General features: G+C 39.6%; 1 protein-coding gene across 1 annotated transcript in view; it reads left to right on the top strand.

The window, feature by feature from the left end:
- The window catches only part of SH2D1B (SH2 domain containing 1B), a 17575-nt gene extending 3103 nt beyond the window's left edge, over positions 1 to 14472 (top strand). The window contains exons 2-4 of the mRNA XM_023190362.2: positions 6620 to 6683; positions 10652 to 10816; positions 12435 to 14472. Of these exons, the coding sequence (XP_023046130.1) occupies positions 6620 to 6683; positions 10652 to 10816; positions 12435 to 12470 (265 nt within the window). The 3' untranslated portion in view covers positions 12471 to 14472. The remainder of the gene's footprint in view (positions 1 to 6619; positions 6684 to 10651; positions 10817 to 12434) is intronic.
- The last annotated feature ends 2538 nt before the right edge of the window (positions 14473 to 17010 follow it).

Raw genomic sequence — 17010 nt, 5'->3', positions numbered from 1 at the left:
TCTTTCTTTCTTTCTTTCTTTCTTTCTTTCTTTCTTTCTTTCTTTCTTTCTTTCCTTCCTTCCTTCTTTCTTTCTTTCTTCTTTCCTTCTTTATTCTTTTTAGACAGTGTCTCGCTCCAACTCCCAGGCTGGAGCACAGTGGTGTGATCATAGCTCACTGCAACCTCAACCTTCTGAGTTCAAGAGATTCTCCTGTATCAGACCCCCTGAGTGTCTGGGACTACAGGTGCACACTACCATGCCTGGTTAATGTTTAAATTTTTTGTAGACATGGGGTCTCGCTATGTCACCCAGGCTGATTTTGAGCTCCTGGGCTCCAGTGATCCACCCACCTCAGCCTCCCAAAGTTCTGGGATTACAGACATGAGCCACTGCACCCAGCCTATATTGGGATTCTCTTTGAAAATTGATATTTATTCTCAGCTGTTCTGTGGTGCATCAGCCCATCTTGCGTATTCATCTAAAGCAAAGGTCACTAAGAAATGCTAAAAAATGGGCCAGGCGTGGTGGCTCACACCTGTATTCCCAGTACTTTGGGAGGCTGAGGTGGGCGGATCACCAGGTCAAGAGATCGAGACCATCCTGGCCAACATGGTGAAACTCTGTCTCTACTAAAAATACAAAAATTAGCTGGGTGTGGTGGCACAAGCCTGTAGTCCCAGCTACTCAGGAGGCTGAGGCAGGAGAATTGCTTGAACCCAGGAGGCGGAGGTTGCAGTGAGCCAAGATCGCATCACTGCACTCCAGCCAGGTTACAGAGCAAGACTCCATCTCAAAAAAAAAAGAAAAAAGAAAAAGAAAAAGAAAAAAAGAAAAGAAGAGAAATGCTAAAAAATGAAAATAAATCAAGTGGAGAGGCAAAAATAAATATTTGTTAAGCCCCGCACATAATCAGGTCTCACCCGCCTTCCTATGCATGTCATTGAAAGGCAAACAAAATTTCATTCATCCTCAGGCTTAAGGCTCAGGTCAAGTGACCCCTGAAGCTACCTCCTCATAGGGCCTTGTAAAAACTTATTATCACACAGATAAGTATGGACTATTAAATTCTAGTTGTTCAACAGATATTTGAATTCTCTCATACGTCAGTGTGCTAGACACTCGGTTGATGCCTTCAACACAGCTCAGAGCCTAGTGGGGAAAATAAAGAAGTAAATAGACACTGTGATGCACATGATAATTGTGATGATTGGACTATCATTAGGGCACTGCAGAGCTGACAGCAAAAAGGGGAGAACCAGATATTGGAGCTGAGACTTTAGGAGACTGAGTGGAACCTTCATTCATTCAACAAGCATATATTGAGCACTTATTATGTTCCATGCGTGGTCCTAAGCACTGGTAATACAGTGATAAATACTACTGGCAATGTTTCTGCCCTCATGAAGTTCATTTCAGTAAGAGGAGAAAATATGATGAAAATGAAACAGAGTCATATGACAGGGAGTGGGTACAGGAAAGTTTTCTCTGAAGAGGTCGCATCAACCATTCATGCTTCAAGATACAACCCTTTGCAAGCAAAGCAAGAATTACTATTATGATACAAGTGTTAGCCTGCTTGTCTTCACTGACACAGAAAAAATGTTACCATGTAGGTGTTTTCTATGAGCCAAACATTTTGCTAAGCATGGTACATGCATTATCTTATTTGTCCTTTGCAATCCCTTTGCAGTAGGTGACATGATCACTACTTTGTGAGAAAATAAACTGTAACTTCTTGTTTAATAACTTGCCTAGAGCCAAATTGCTAACACATTATTATGTTCCATCTCTTACCAATGTAAGAGCTTCACTGAAATATGTTTCAGGTATTCACCTAGGATCTGTGTTATAAAATGCCCAAGCAGCGGACCTAGCACCTAGGGCTTGGGAGTGGACTCTGATATGCAGTGTCCCCTTCTTCTCTGCTGCATTAAAATGGGTATCTCACACCCAGCTTTAAAATTTCTCTCTTTTGTACTCTTTTCCACTCTTTTCCTTTATTTCTCAGACAGGCCAACACTTAGGGAAAATAGAAAAGAACCTACATTGAAATATTGGAGGCTGGTTCCCCCGATACTTTAGCACTTTCACAAAGCTAAATATCTAGTGATGAAAATACTGTGAGGAAGGTTAGAAATAAAGGAAGGAAGTCACAGAGAGAGCTGACATAGGAGCATATATCACTAACCAGAAAGCTATGTGGTAACTGTGGACAGGAAATGTTTTCTGATCTTACAATACAATAGAGTGTCTAGAAAACTCCAGTGTGTAAAATTTGTCCGTGTAGTGTGACTTTGTGAGTGTCTAAACTAAGTCGGCCTTTATCATCAGTAGAATTAAATGGAGTAGGTATTAGGAGGCACAAAGGGTTTATCTGTAGGTGTGAAGAAAAGGAAGATGTTGCAAAGCCATAGGAAGGCTTCAGGTGAGGAAGACCTGAGCCCTAAACTACTGTGCGCTCTCATTAAGAAGAATAATGACAATGTCTATCTATTGCCTTGAGAGTCACTTATGAGTCTCAGATTCTGAGACTTTGGGAAGGATAGTAGAGAACAGAAAGAAAAGAAATGATCCATTTTGTTGTGGTGGTTTATCAAGCTAATGAAAGTTCATTTTAGAAAAATCAAATATAGAGAAAGGTATAAAAAACAAAAGAGAAATTGTATCAGTCTCACCACTCTGAAATCACCATTTTTAATATTTTGCCATACATCTCTCCAGGCTTTTCTCTTTGCATCTATAAGCCAATAAATGTACATAAATGGTTCATTATACATGATCGCTTGCAATCTGTTTTTTCCATAATTGTAGGTATCCTTCCCCATCAAGGAAAGCAGGTCATCCCTTTATGACTGCTTAGTATTTTATTGATTTGAAATATCATAATGTATAAATATCATACATTAGATTATTTTCAATTTTCATTTCCAATTTAGTCCAGTGGATTCAGTGTAATTTGGAATGATTAACATTTTTGTACTTACATCTGTGAAAGTTTGCCTCACTCTCTAGTTAGGATAAAATCCTAGATGTTTAGAAATCTTCAAGCACACTGACAAATTAGTACCACAAAAGGTTGCACCAACATACACTGAGATCAGGAGCCGTGATAAGGCCAGAAGTCAAAATTCTTAAAATATTTTTTTATTGACTTGGGTTCCCCACTTGCATCATGGCACGGAAAAATGCAGAACACATTGTTGATATTATCGGGTGCAGTTGATTCCATTTCCTTCAACTGATCTTTTGAAGGTTAGTTAAAATAAAAACTCGAACACAAACAACTTTCCCCACAACAATGGCCACAACATGAGACTATGCTAATCTGTGGACTGTTCATGCACTGAGCAAGGACTCAGAGATCCGTGCACAGCTTGAAAGCTAAATAGATGGAGTAAAACAATTCAAAGATATGGGAAAACTTAGAGGCCCTGTATTCCAGCCTTTTCGAACCTCAACTGAGAAATTAATGCCTAAGATTTTTAAATGATTTTTATAAGCCCAGTGTATTTCTCATAAATGATGACAATGATTTCCATAGAATAAACAAAAAGGTAGGGTCCACTGGGTATCAGTCTCACACTGAGAATCAAGACACCACATATTTCTTGAGAATATAACTGCAAAAATAGGACTTTTTCTATCTGATGCCAAAAACCAATCATGAAAACACCAAAAGCATATGTGTATAAGGAATTAAAATTTAGTTTATATATTGGAAAGATAAATTATATTCATCTACCTTTTAATGCCATGAATATATCTTACAGTTTTATTGAGGTATCATTGACATAAAACAAAAAGTGTACAATTTGATGGATTTTGACATATGTATGTACACCTATGAAACTAACGCGACCAGGCCGGGTGCTGTGGCTCAAGCCTGTAATCCCAGCACTTTGGGAGGCCGAGACGGGCGGATCACGAGGTCAGGAGATCAAGACCATCCTGGCTAACCTGGTGAAACCCCGTCTCTACTAAAAAATACAAAAAACTAGCCAGGTGAGGTGGCGAGCGCCTGTAGTCCCAGCTACTCGGGAGGCTGAGGCAGGAGAATGGCCTAAACCCGGGAGGCGGAGCTTGCAGTGAGCTGAGATCCGGCCACTGCACTCCAGCCTGGGCGACAGAGCGAGACTCTATCACCTCCAAAACTTCCCTTGCACCCCTTTGTAATTTCTCGTTACCATACCTCCCACCTATGCCCAGACTCCAGGCCACCGCGATGGGCTTTCTGGCACTATAGATTAATGTGTGTTTCTCCAGAATTTAATATAAATCAAATCATAGAGTATATAGTCGTTTTTGTCTGACTTCTTTTATTTGGAATAATTATTTTGAGATCCATCTATGTTGTTGCATGCATCAATAGTTCATCCTTTTGCATTGCTGAATAGTGCTCCATTATAGGGATGCATCCCAGATTACTTACTCATTTATAACTATTACAACTAAAGTTGCTATGAATATTTATGACTAAGTCCTTGTGTGGGCATATGCTTTCATTTCTCCTGGGTAAATAATCAGGATTAGAACAGCTAAGTTGTGTGTTCTGTGGAGGCTTATCTTTTCTTAAGAAACTGCCAAACTGTTTTCCAAAGTGATCATGCTATCTCACCATTCCTATGGGCATTACATGAGTTCTGATTGCTCCACATCCTTACCAACATGTGGAACAGTCAGTCTTTTACATTTTAACTGTATTAGTAAGTGTGTAGTGATATCTTATTGTGAGTTGAATTTGCATTTCACTAATGACTAATGATACTGAGTATTTTTACGAGTGCTTATTTGCCATTCGTGTATTTTCTTTTTTTATTGAGGTTCAACAGCAGATTTTACTTTTTTATTTTCAAAGACTTAACTAACATCTACTTTAAGTAAAATAAACTGTACATATTTAAATTATACGATCTAATTCACTTTATTTTATTTGATAGATAAAATTGCATGTACTTATTGTGTGCAATGTGATGTTTTAAAATACATATACGTCATGGAATGACTAAATCTAGCCAATTAACATACGCATTACCTCATCAAGTTATCATTTTTATAGTGAGAAAACTTAAAATCTCTTCTCAGCATTTTTCAAAAATATGATATATGGTTATTATTTTGTTTTATTTTTTTGAGATGGAGTCTCACTCTGTCGCCTAGGCTGGAGTGCAGTGGCACCATCTCGGCTCACTGCAACCTCCACCTCCTGCATTCAAGCAATTCTCCTGTCTCAGCTGCCTGAGTACCTGGGATTACAGGCATGTGCCACCACACCCAGCAAACTTTTGTATTTTTAGTAGAGACAGGGTTTCACCATGTTGGCCAGGCTGGTCTTGAATTCCTGACCTCAGGTGATCCACCTACCTCGGCCTCCCAAAGTGCTGGGATTACAGGCCTGAGCCACTGTGCCCTGCCTAAGAATATATGGTTATTAACTATAGTCATCATGTTGTACAATAGATCTAACTGAAATTTTGTATTCTTTGATCAATATCTACCCAGTCCTCTCCCTCTCACTATCAGTGCCTGAGAACCACCATTCTACTCTTCAGTTTTATGAGATCAACTTTTTTTAGATGCCACATATGAGTGAGACCATGTGGTATTTTTCTTTCTGTGCCTGGCTTATTTCACTTAGGATAACATCCTCCAGATTTATCCATGTTGTTGCAAGTAACAGGATTTTATTTTTCTATGGCTGAATAATATTCCATTTTGTGTGTGTGTGTGTGTGTGTGTGTAACTTTCTTCATTCATCTATTAATCAACTTAGGTTGATTCCATGTCTTGGCTATTGTGACTAATGCTGCAATGGAAGTGGGAGTACAGATATTTCTTCAACATACTAGATTCATTTCCACTGGATATATACACAGTTATATACACAGTAGTGAGGTTATATAGTAATTACATATATATATACACACACACACATAGATATACATATATACATTTTTTTTTAGACAGAGTCTCGCTCTGTCGCCCAGGCTGGAGTGCAGTGGCACGATCTTCGCTCACTGCAACCTCCACCTCCTGGGTTCAAGCGATTCTCGTGCCTCAGCCTCTCGAGTAGCTGGGATTACAGGCACATGCCACCACACCCAGTTAATTTTTGTATTTTTAGTAGAGACGGAGTTTCACCATGTTGGCCAGGCTGGTCTGGAGCTCCTGACCTCGTGATCTGCCCACCTCAGCCTCCCAAAGTTTTGGGATTACAGGCGTGAGCCACCGCCCCTGGCAGTAATTCTATTTTTAATTTTTTGAGGAACCTCCGTACTGTTTTTCATATGGCTATACTAATTTACCATCAGCATTGTACAAGGGTTTCCCTTTCTCTATATCCTTTGTCTTTTTTGATAATAGCCATTCTAATGGGCATGATGGTGAGTGCCTGTAATCCCAGCTATGCAGGAGCCTGAGGCAGGAGAATCGCTTGAACCCAGGAGGTGGAGGTTGCAGGGAGCCGAGATCACACCACTGCACTCCAGCCTGGGCGACAGAGTGATACTCCGTCTAAAAAAAGAAAGAGTTTTTTTAGGAGGATTGAAGATTAACAAAGTATTGCATATGAAATATAACGATAGATGTTACCTTTTTTGCATAGAACATTATGATTCAAACAGTCATTTTTTTCCCACAGGTTTAAAAATATTGTCTACACGTACCGAATCTTCAGAGAGAAACATGGGTATTACAGGATACAGGTAAGAACAAAAAAGGACGGCAACAACAGCAACAAAAAAGTTGGGGGAGAAGAACCTGGGAACATGTGTTTTACCTGAGCCATGACTGTATGAAAGCATTCTAAAAAGGAAAGCACAATGCAGAGATGAGAGTCAGATCGAGTTAACCTGGTTTTTCCCTGAAGAGAAATAGGAAGGTTCCGGGCTTGGAGTCTACTTTTTTGTTGTTGTTTTGTTTAGAGGGAGTCTCACTCTGTTGCCCAGGCTGGAGTGCATTGGCGCGATCTGGGCTCACTGCAACATCCGCCTCCTGGGGTCAAGCGATTCTCCTGCCTCAGCCCCCACACTCCCCCAGCCACCCAGTATCTGGGACTACAGACGCACGCCATCACCGCAGCTAATTTTTGTATTTTCAGTAGAGACGGGGTTTCACCCTGTTAGACAGGATGGTCTCAATCTCCTGACCTCGTGATCTGCCCACCTCGGCCTCCGAAAGTGCTGGGATTACAGACGTGAGCCACCGCCCCCGGCTGGGTTCTACTTTTGAATAACCCTCAGTTATTCCACTGTGGCTCCTCCACTGGTCAAATGCACCAGCTTGGACTCCAGGCAAAACCTCCGTTGAATTAGAAGACTCAGCAATGATGCAGGATGGAACTAGAAAGGGACGGTGGAAAGAGGTCGGAGTGTTTAAGAAGTCAAGTGTGCCCAGTAGCTGTATGAAAATATAGTGGGAAGCATCAGATAGCTGAAAGTCTTAGGGTTTAATTTTTATGGTTTACTGAGAGCTAAGAAGAAAAACACTTTGCTTATTTTAAATTTAGTTCTCTGGCTTAAGAAGTAGAGTATAATAAACATAATTGAATTGTAATTGCTAACAGAGAATCCTGAAATAATCTTTCTCAAACACTTATATATAAGGTTAAGGGGACTACAGATTTCTAAGAATCTTCAGTATATTAATGTTTACTCTGAATATCTGAAAGAGACTAGAATTTAAAATGATCCCCAAACACTTCACTTACGTTATTTTTCTTTTGCTACAGAGGATGATATTGAGGCAGCTGGCAAAAATTGAATAAATTTAAATTTTGGATAAGATTAACAAACAGTACCGTATCAAGGTTAATTTCCTGATTTTAATCATTGTAGTATGGTTATGTAATATCCTTACATTTAAAGAAATACTGTGAAGTATTTAAAGGGATATCATGTCTGCAAATTAACTGTGAAAATGGCTTATATATGTGTGCATATATACATGCACAATATATGTGTATATATTTGGAAAGAGAATAAAAAGCAAATATAATAAAATGTTAACATTTGGGGGTGGGTGCAATATATGGTAATTTTTAAAAACTATTTTTGCAGCTTTGCTATGTCTGAAATAATTTCAAGATAAAATGACTTATAAAAAGCAACTTATTTTAAAACATTTTTTTCCTGTTTATTCTTTGGGAAATTCTGGATAGTTCCTCAGTACCCTGTTTTGTCTCTTGTGTGGACAAAATAGAGAGAGAAATCCGAATCATTTGTAACTCAGACACAAAGAGGCATTTCACTGGGGAGCAGCTCTGTGCTCAGAAGCTTGCAGTCATGATGCCTTTTGCTGAAGTGACTGCATTAAAGGAACCTCCTTGCAGATGACTTTGATGTCAGCCTGTGCCTCTAATACAGAGGTTAATCAGGCTGCATGTCAGAAAACCTCCTGATCGCCACCCCCTTCTCTAGTCTGACATAGCGGCCATATGAAAACCACAGTGATGATCAAGAAAACCAAATACACAAGAGCAGAGGAAGAAAATCTGTGTGTGTGTTGGTGTGTAAGACAGAGTCTTGCTGTCACCCAGACTGGAGTGCAGTGATGTGATCTTGGCTCACTGCAACATCCATGTCCTGGTTTAAGCGATTCTCCTGCCTCAGTCTCCCGAGTAGCTGGGATTACAGGCATCTGCCACCACGCCCAGCTAATTTTTTTGTATTTTTAGTAGAGATGGGATTTTGCCATGTTGACCAGGCTGGTCTCGAACTCCTGACCTCAAGTGATCCACCCACCTTGGCTTCCTAAAGGGCTGGGATTACAGGCATGAGCCACTGTGCCTAGCCAGAAAATTCTTTTTAGTTTAAAATTATTTCTAAAAGGTTATATTAGAAAATAGTACTTGGTGGGCCGGGCGCAGTGGCTCATGCCTGTAATCGCAACACTTTGGGAGGCTGAGGCGGGCAGATAACAAGGTCAGGAGATTGAGACCAACCTGGTTAACATGGTGAAACCCTGTCTCTACTAAAAATACAAAACAAACAAACAAAAAAAATTAGCTGGGTGTGGCGGCGGGCACCTGTAGTCCCAGCTACTCAGGAGGCTGAGGCAGGAGAATAGCATGAACCCAGGAGGCGGAATTTGCAGTGAACCACGATCGCACCACTGCACTCCAGCCTGGATGACAGAGTGAGACTCTGTCTCAAAAAAAAGTACTTGGTGTATAGCTGATAAACCGAAAACAATCATTTATAACTTAACTGAGTTGTGTTGCCATTCCCACTTTCTATTTACATTGGGACTTTTTTGGTTTTGTTTTACTCACATGGAGATTCTGAATTCATCAAGTATACAAATTGCATATTTTAAATTCATCAAGTACACAAATTGCATATTTTAAAGACGTGGAATCAACCTAAATGTCGATCGGTGATAGACTGGATAAAGAAAATGTGGTATATATACACCATGGAATACTAAGCAGCCTAACTGATCTCCAAATTTGAAAAACCAAATCAGAGGCTGGTGGTTCACCTTTTAAAGCCAATAAAGAGAACCAGCCCCAGCTTGAGATGGAGAGGATCGAAATTAGAGTTGGAAACATGTATGATAAAATCTCTCACATGGGGGTCAGAAAGAAGCTTAGGTCAAAAAAGAATGAAATCATGTCCTTTGCAGGGACGTGGATGGAGATGGAGGCCATTACCTTTAGCAAACTAATGCAGGAACAGAAAACCAAATACCGCATGTTCTCACTTGTAAGTGGGAGCTGAATGATAAGAACACATGGACACACAGAGAACAACACACGCTGGGGTCTGTTGGAGGGCTCAGGGTGGGAGGAGGGAGAGAATCAGGAAGTATAGCTAGTGAATGCTGGGCTTAATACCTGGGTGATGGGATGATCTGTGCAGTAAACCACCACAGCACATGTTTACCTATGTAACGAACCTGCACATCCTGCACATGTACCCCTGAACTTAAAATAACAGTTGGAATTTTTTTTTTTAATTGCGTTTTTGCATTCCTATCAGAAGTCCACTTCCGATAGCCCCCTAAGATAGCAAAGCCTGCCTGCAGGGTACAGACATAAGCTCTTGTAGGGTTACCCTTCACAGTGTATCTGCGAGTACTGCCCCAGATAAACTTGCCAAGGAAGGGGTTCACTCGATACTATGGACTGCACTGGGATCCCTTGACTGCAAATCCTCTTTACTAAGAGTGGCTCAAGTCAGAGGTTGGTCTTAGAAATGAGAGTTTCTGGCTGGGCATGGTGGCTCACGCCTGTAATCCCAGCACTTTGGGAGGCTGAGGCGGGTGGATCACAAGGTCAGGAGATCGAGACCATCCTGGCTAACATGGTGAAACTCCGTCTCTACTAAAAATACAAAAAATTAGCTGGGCGTGGTGGCGGGCGCCTGTAGTCCCAGCTACTCGGGAGGCTGAGGCAGGAGAATGGCGTGAACCTGGGAGGTGGAGCTTGCAGTGAGCCAAGATCGTGCCACTGCACTCCAGTCTGGGAGACACAGCGAGACTCCATCTCAAAAAAAAAAAAAAAAAGAAATGAGAGTTTCTGTGAACCAGAAGTGGTGTGAGCTCCCGCCACTCGTGTTTTCAGTTTTTCAGCTCATAGGGGCAGCCCCGAAAAAACGACTGCTTTGAGAAGTGTCACATTTCACACGCAATTGCATGATAATGAGTGATCTCCTTTCTTGTATTTTTGCAGACGGCAGAAGGTTCTCCAAAACAGGTCTTTCCAAGCCTAAAGGAACTGATCTCCAAATTTGAAAAACCAAATCAGGGGATGGTGGTCCACCTTTTAAAGCCAATAAAGAGAACCAGCCCCAGCTTGAGATGGAGAGGATTGAAATTAGAGTTGGAAACATTTATGGTAAAATCTCTCACATGTGGCTCAGAAAGGAATCTTAATCCTATTTCCACCAATGCCTTTGTAAAGTCAATACAGATAAATGCTCTTTTCTATGACATTATCTCAAAAAAGCTTCATCCTACTAAGAGCAATTTCCATTTTGTTGAGAAGTGGTGTCTTTTAGTCCCTGAGGGCCAAGACATAGAGCTTGCTGTGTTTGCAGCCAGGATAGCAAGAGTGGTTCCTGGGCAGACAGCTGACTTCAAATTCATTCTGTGACCTTATGCAGACGATTCAAGTTTGAGAATAAACGGGCAAATGGGCAGGTTTTCAAATGAAAAAATCACTTTAGCCCTTCAACCCCTCCCCAAAGCTTATACTGTTACATTTTGCTCAATATTTGCTAAGCATTCATTTATAAAGCGCTGGGTGTCAAATTATGTCAGATACATTTTTAAAGGTATTAAGCCACGGTGGAAAATGAGAGATGGTCAGTAAATCTGAGTGCAGAGAATCCCCGCTGAAGCCTCTCAAATTATATCACGAGCAGCTACTCTTCCTTACCCACACCCTTGAAATCTGCTCTCAGGAAATAATTTATTATCAGTTGCAATGTGGTTTGAATTTAACTCAGACTTCCAGAAACACTTAAGGCTTAATCCTGTTTTCCCATGTTGGAATGTGTGGTTATATTCTCAGTGAAAGGGACTGCAGTTATCAGTGGCAGGTGATGGGATGAGATCAGATGTCCTCCCTAGGGAGAGGGACAGAGGACAGAGAGTTCTCCGGGAGCCTGCGCTCACTCCATGCCATTCTACTCTGTCTGCAGCAAAGTCACCCTTTAGGCTGCCATAGCTGGCTTCTCATCTCCCCAGCAAGACTAAGCATAAAATACAACTCTCTTCCCTACCATTGTGTCCCTGTCCCCCCAGTCCCCATGAAGGGCAGTGTGTACTCATGGACACACACAAAAAAATCACTTTCTATAGGTCCAGCTGCAGATGTAGTCCCACAGCTACTTCCCACCCCCCCGCCCCCAAAAATTTATGGAATAAAAAGTATAAAATGTGGCAGATCTAGAAACCCAGGAATGTATCTGTGCTGCAGCCCTTAGGCAAACCCAGATGAGTTGCTGGGACTGGTTGGGGTGGTGGTAGTACTTGTCTCAACAATGAGAAAAGAATCACAAATCCCAGGAGGAGAACCCTCAGAAATCTTCCCCAAGACCTGGGCATGAATCTTACTCCACCAACTCTCCATACCAGGTCAGTGCTGACACAGCGGGCTCCAAAATTCTCAGCTACCAAAGAGGAAATCTTCCCCATCAACCTCTTCCTCCCATTCCTGTTGCTTTCTTAGAACAAGCTTCAGATGTTCTCACTCCAAGGGAGGCGCAGGTTTCTCACTGGTGAATGGAGACACTTGTGCTGGAATCTCTGAGGCTTGGCTTATAAAGGGATCCCCTGTTTCGTTAGGAGGGCTCCCTGTAGTACCCCAGCCTTTGAAGATATAATTTTGAGGTGGCATCAAATTGGGTCTGTGCCTGGGGAGGGGTCTTCTTTCCTTTGAGTGGGGTTGTTTGATATGACTTCTGGGTGTGGTCTCATGGCTGGTCTTCTGCTTTTTTTCCCCTCCAAAGAACAGTAACAGCGATTATGTGGATGTCTTGCCTTGAAGATAAGGCTGCCGGACAAAGCAAGTTAAAGAGATGAGTAACAGTTCTCACTGGTGACCCACTTCTGCAGGCATAGGTCCAGAGCACCAAACTCTAGTGGACAATTCAGACTCTCCTGTTTGTGTAACTGAAGATGTTCTGCCCACCAGCACCAGAGTTCACTCTCCACATCCCTGCCTCCCAGACATACACTAGGAGCAATTTCAAAGCCCTCTCCAGTTTCACTCTTCTTTCTTGGAATGGGACAGCCTGAACCTTTTCCCCTTGACTTGTTAAAGATACCGCCCTACAGCATGGTTGACACCCTCCTTCGGACCATGCAGTCAGAGGGGCAGCTTCATACAGAGGAGGGCACACTTGTCTGTGAGTTTGAAGCCCCGAGTTCCAGTCCTGTGGCTATGTGACTTTGAACACGTTTTTTCCCATCTCCAGGTCTTAGTTCCTTTGTCTATGTGGTTGGGTAGGATGATAGACATTGCCCCAGTCTCTCTGTTGAGCCTGCTTGTGTTAGGTGAAGGTGAGGGATTGGGAGTGATGGAGATGCACACAGATCAGCACCTTCTCTGTACCTGCTGGACCCACACATGCACCCTTCTCCCTCCAGCCTGGGCTACTCTCCTTCTGGTTCTTCTTTCTTTCTTAAACTTCCTGGTGAGCATTGCCCCAGTCACACTTTCTCCCTGATTTTGCTTAATTCCACTTACGCATCGACCACTTCAACAGCATTAATGTGGTTCTGCACAGTGATGTATGTGGAGATTTCTGAAATATTCTATGTGTGATTTCTGTTCCCAATTAGGTTCTAAGTGCCATCAAAGCACAGTTGGGTCTCCCTTGTATCTTCCACAGTGTGTAGAAATTTGTGCTGCTCAGAGCTGTGCCTAGTTCATAGAAATTGACCGGAAGCACATTGCTGAGGGAGGTTTGTTGAATTGGTTTTTAAGGTTTATTGAAATTGATTTGTTGAATTTTTCTGCTAGTTCAAAATGTGAATTAGGAACTGGTTAGTTTGAAAGGTACCAAATTCTGTGCCCTTTCTCTTACCTATCAAAAAATTGTAGTAATTCATTTCACCCCACTGGACTTATCTTCAGAGTTTTTAAAGAGAGGAGCTCTAGACTTAGAGGTAACATGAACAGACTAACAGACATTGTGACTGGAGCCCCCAAATGTGGACCATTGCGAGATTTGGGGTCACAGTAATTTACAGCTACTACTCCCTGTGTCTGGTGCGTAGGACAAATGTCCTCTTTTACTTTTCAAAACTGACTTAGGTATTCATGGACCTTGATTCTTCCATATACATTTTATAATAAATATGTGAAATTGCTCAAAATCTCTTTTTGGAATTTTGAATGAACTTGCAACAAATTTGTAAACAGGAGAGAACTGACACCCTTGCAATGCTTTCCCATGCATAAACGTGCCGTATCATATTTTTGGGTCATCTTTTCTGCCCTTTCATGGAGTTGTCAATTTTCACAACCAAAGTCTTGTATATTCTGTTAGATTAATTCCTATATCTAGTTGCTGTAAATGATATCTTATGTTTTATTACATTTCTAATAGGCTATGGTGTTGGTGAAATGTTAACCCTCTCATTAGATCTACTAGTTTGCTTGTTGATTCTATTGTGTTTTCTACGTAAATGATTTTGTCAGCTATAAATAATAATGTTGTATTCTCTTTCCTTGCAATACCTATGCTCATTTATTTTTTGTGTTTACCCATTGGTTAGGGCCTCCTCTACACATTAAACAGTTCATAGTCATGATAGTGAGTATTCTTACACTGTTCTCAGTATTACAGGGACTGCTTAGAAATTTTCTCTATTTAAACATGATGTTTGTTGTAGTCTTGTTAAAGCCTGTAATTTTTACCAGAAATATTTTGACATTTATTGTGATTTTTTTCTACATCTATTGAGATAGTCACATTCCTTTTATCTTCACTCCATTATAAAGGTAAGTTACCTTAATAAAATTGTTGATATCATATCATCCTTGCATTGTTTAACTTGATCATATCATATTATTTTTCATAAACTGTGGAATTTGGTAAGTTAATATTTCATTTAAGATGTTTGCATTAAAACTCATAAACCAAATGGGACTATAATTTACTGAATCATGGTTATACTGTTCATATAAAGTGAAGAAAAGTCTTTCTCCTTTTACCATTTTCTGCAACAACTTCTTAAGGTAAAGGTTATTTGCTCCTGACTGTGTGTGGTGGCTCACACCTGTAATCCAAGCACTTTGAGAGGCTTAGGTGGGAGGATCACTTGAGATCAGGAGCTCGAGATCAGGCTGGCCAACATGGTGAAACCCCGTCTCTACAAAAATACAAAAACGTAGCCAGGTGTGGTGGCACATGCCTATAATCCCAGCTACTCAGGAGGATGAGGTGGGAGAATTGCTTGAACCTGGGAGGTGGAGGTTGCAGTGAGCCAAGATCGTGTCAGGGCACTCCAGCCTGGGTGACAGAGTGAGACCCTATCTCAAATAAATAAATAAACAAACAAACAAATAAATAAAATAAACTTATCTGTTCCTTGACATTTTTTATTACAGTACTTTCTTGTAAAACTGAGTTTGAGACTCTGGGGCAGGGTGGGGTGGAGTAGGAGGACATCTTCAATTACTATTTAAATATTAACACTCATTGATTTATTAAAATATTTTGCCAATTTTGACCTTTTTTGTTTTTCCAGAAGTTTATCAATTTTGTCTGTTTTCACAATTATTGGCAGATAGTTCGTAATATTCTTGCATTATTTTAATGCTTTCTTGTGACTGTAGCCACATCTCCTTTCTCACTCTGTGTCTTATTTGGATCTTACCCTTTTATATGTATTGATCTTATCTATCTTATTAGTCTTTTCAAAGCCAGCTTTTGGTTTTGTTAATCTTTTTTGTTACTGTTTTTAAATTGTTATTCTCTATTTATTTGATTTCCAGCCTCCTTTTAGGGGGGCTTATCTGACTTGTTTGCAATACTTATTATTTTCTAATAAATATATTTAAAGTTACGAATTTATCTCAAAGTACTATTTTAGCTATATCCCATAAGTTTTAACACAAATAGTGTTTATTCCTGTTCAGGTCAAAGTATTTTTAATTCTTGTAAAAGTATCTTCTTCAATCCAAAAACTATTTAGTAGTTTATAATTGTTTTCAAACATACATTTTTAGTTATTTTAGTATAGATTTCAAACTATAACACGTTAAGATTGGATAACAGCTTGACTTCAATTTCTGAGGTTTCCTTGCTGACCTGGTATATGTGAACATTCTGTGACTATTTCATTTGTTTGAATTGCTCTTTCTATTCATTTTAAAGCTCATTCTCTTCACCTCTTTCCCAGATGTATTCAAGATTATAGATTATATAAAGCAAATGTTTTTATAGATTTGTATTTTTTATCTATTTGATCTATCTGCATCAGAGAAAGAGAAATCTTTCATTTTAATTCTATATATAATAGTGTTTAGCTTTCTGATTATAATAGTATATTAACTTGTTTTTATTTTACCATTCTTATTTTAACTGTTTTGAGTTTATGTTTTTATGTGTATATATTTTATTACTATTTTATCATTTTCATTTGTTTCCTTTATTTTATAAAGTATTCTCCTTATCTCTTATTAGTTTTGCCTTTATTTATATTTTACATCATATTAATATGCTATCCCAACTTTTATTCATACTTTCCCAGTATATAATTTTCTGTCCTTTCATTTTCAAGTTTTTACACCTTTTTTCTCTGCCTTCTGTGGACACAATATTGCTGGATCTTTTTTTTTTTTTTTCCAATTTAAGATTTTCTCCTTTTGTTTGGTGAGTTCAATATACATGTTTATTATAATTTGTTCTATTGGAATTTCTCTCTGCCATCTTATACCATTCTTTCCATTTACTATACATTTTTTCCTTTTTTTCCTCCTTTTCTTCTTTCCATTGAATGGATTAAATTTACTTCTGTTAATTTGAAAGCTCTATTAAATAAATTTTAGTATATAAATACCCATAACTTCCTAGGCCCTGTATTTTTACTTTTCTCTATAATATTGTAAATACATCAATTGTTATAATTTAGCGTACTCTCATTTCTCTTCTGTCACCATCACCAATCCCATCAGATTTTCTGATATTACCTAAAATTTTAATTGTTATTTACTCTTTTGGGTCCTTTATCATTTAAATAACTGTATACTTTACTGAGTCAATTACTCATCCTTCTTGTATATTTAAAACACATGGCACTCTCCCGAGTTTCTCTTCTTGCTAGAATATTTTCTGCAAAAGTATTTTGCGTATTTGAAAATTGCTAAGAGAGCAGATTTTAAGTGTTCTCATTAAAGATGGTCTTTGAGTGGTAAGCCTTTCGCAGTCTTTTTTATTTTAGATTAATTTAAATGATAGTTGACTAAATATAGAATTGCAGGTTTAAGGTTATTTTCCTTCAATGATATAAAACATATTAAGTCGCTAGCATTTTATGTGTAGGTTTCTTACTGAGATGTCTAATGTCAATCTG

The sequence above is a fragment of the Piliocolobus tephrosceles genome, chromosome 1 (assembly GCF_002776525.5).
Source record: "Piliocolobus tephrosceles isolate RC106 chromosome 1, ASM277652v3, whole genome shotgun sequence".
NCBI lineage: Eukaryota > Metazoa > Chordata > Mammalia > Primates > Cercopithecidae > Piliocolobus > Piliocolobus tephrosceles.
This window is presented reverse-complemented; position numbering and strand designations above follow the sequence as displayed.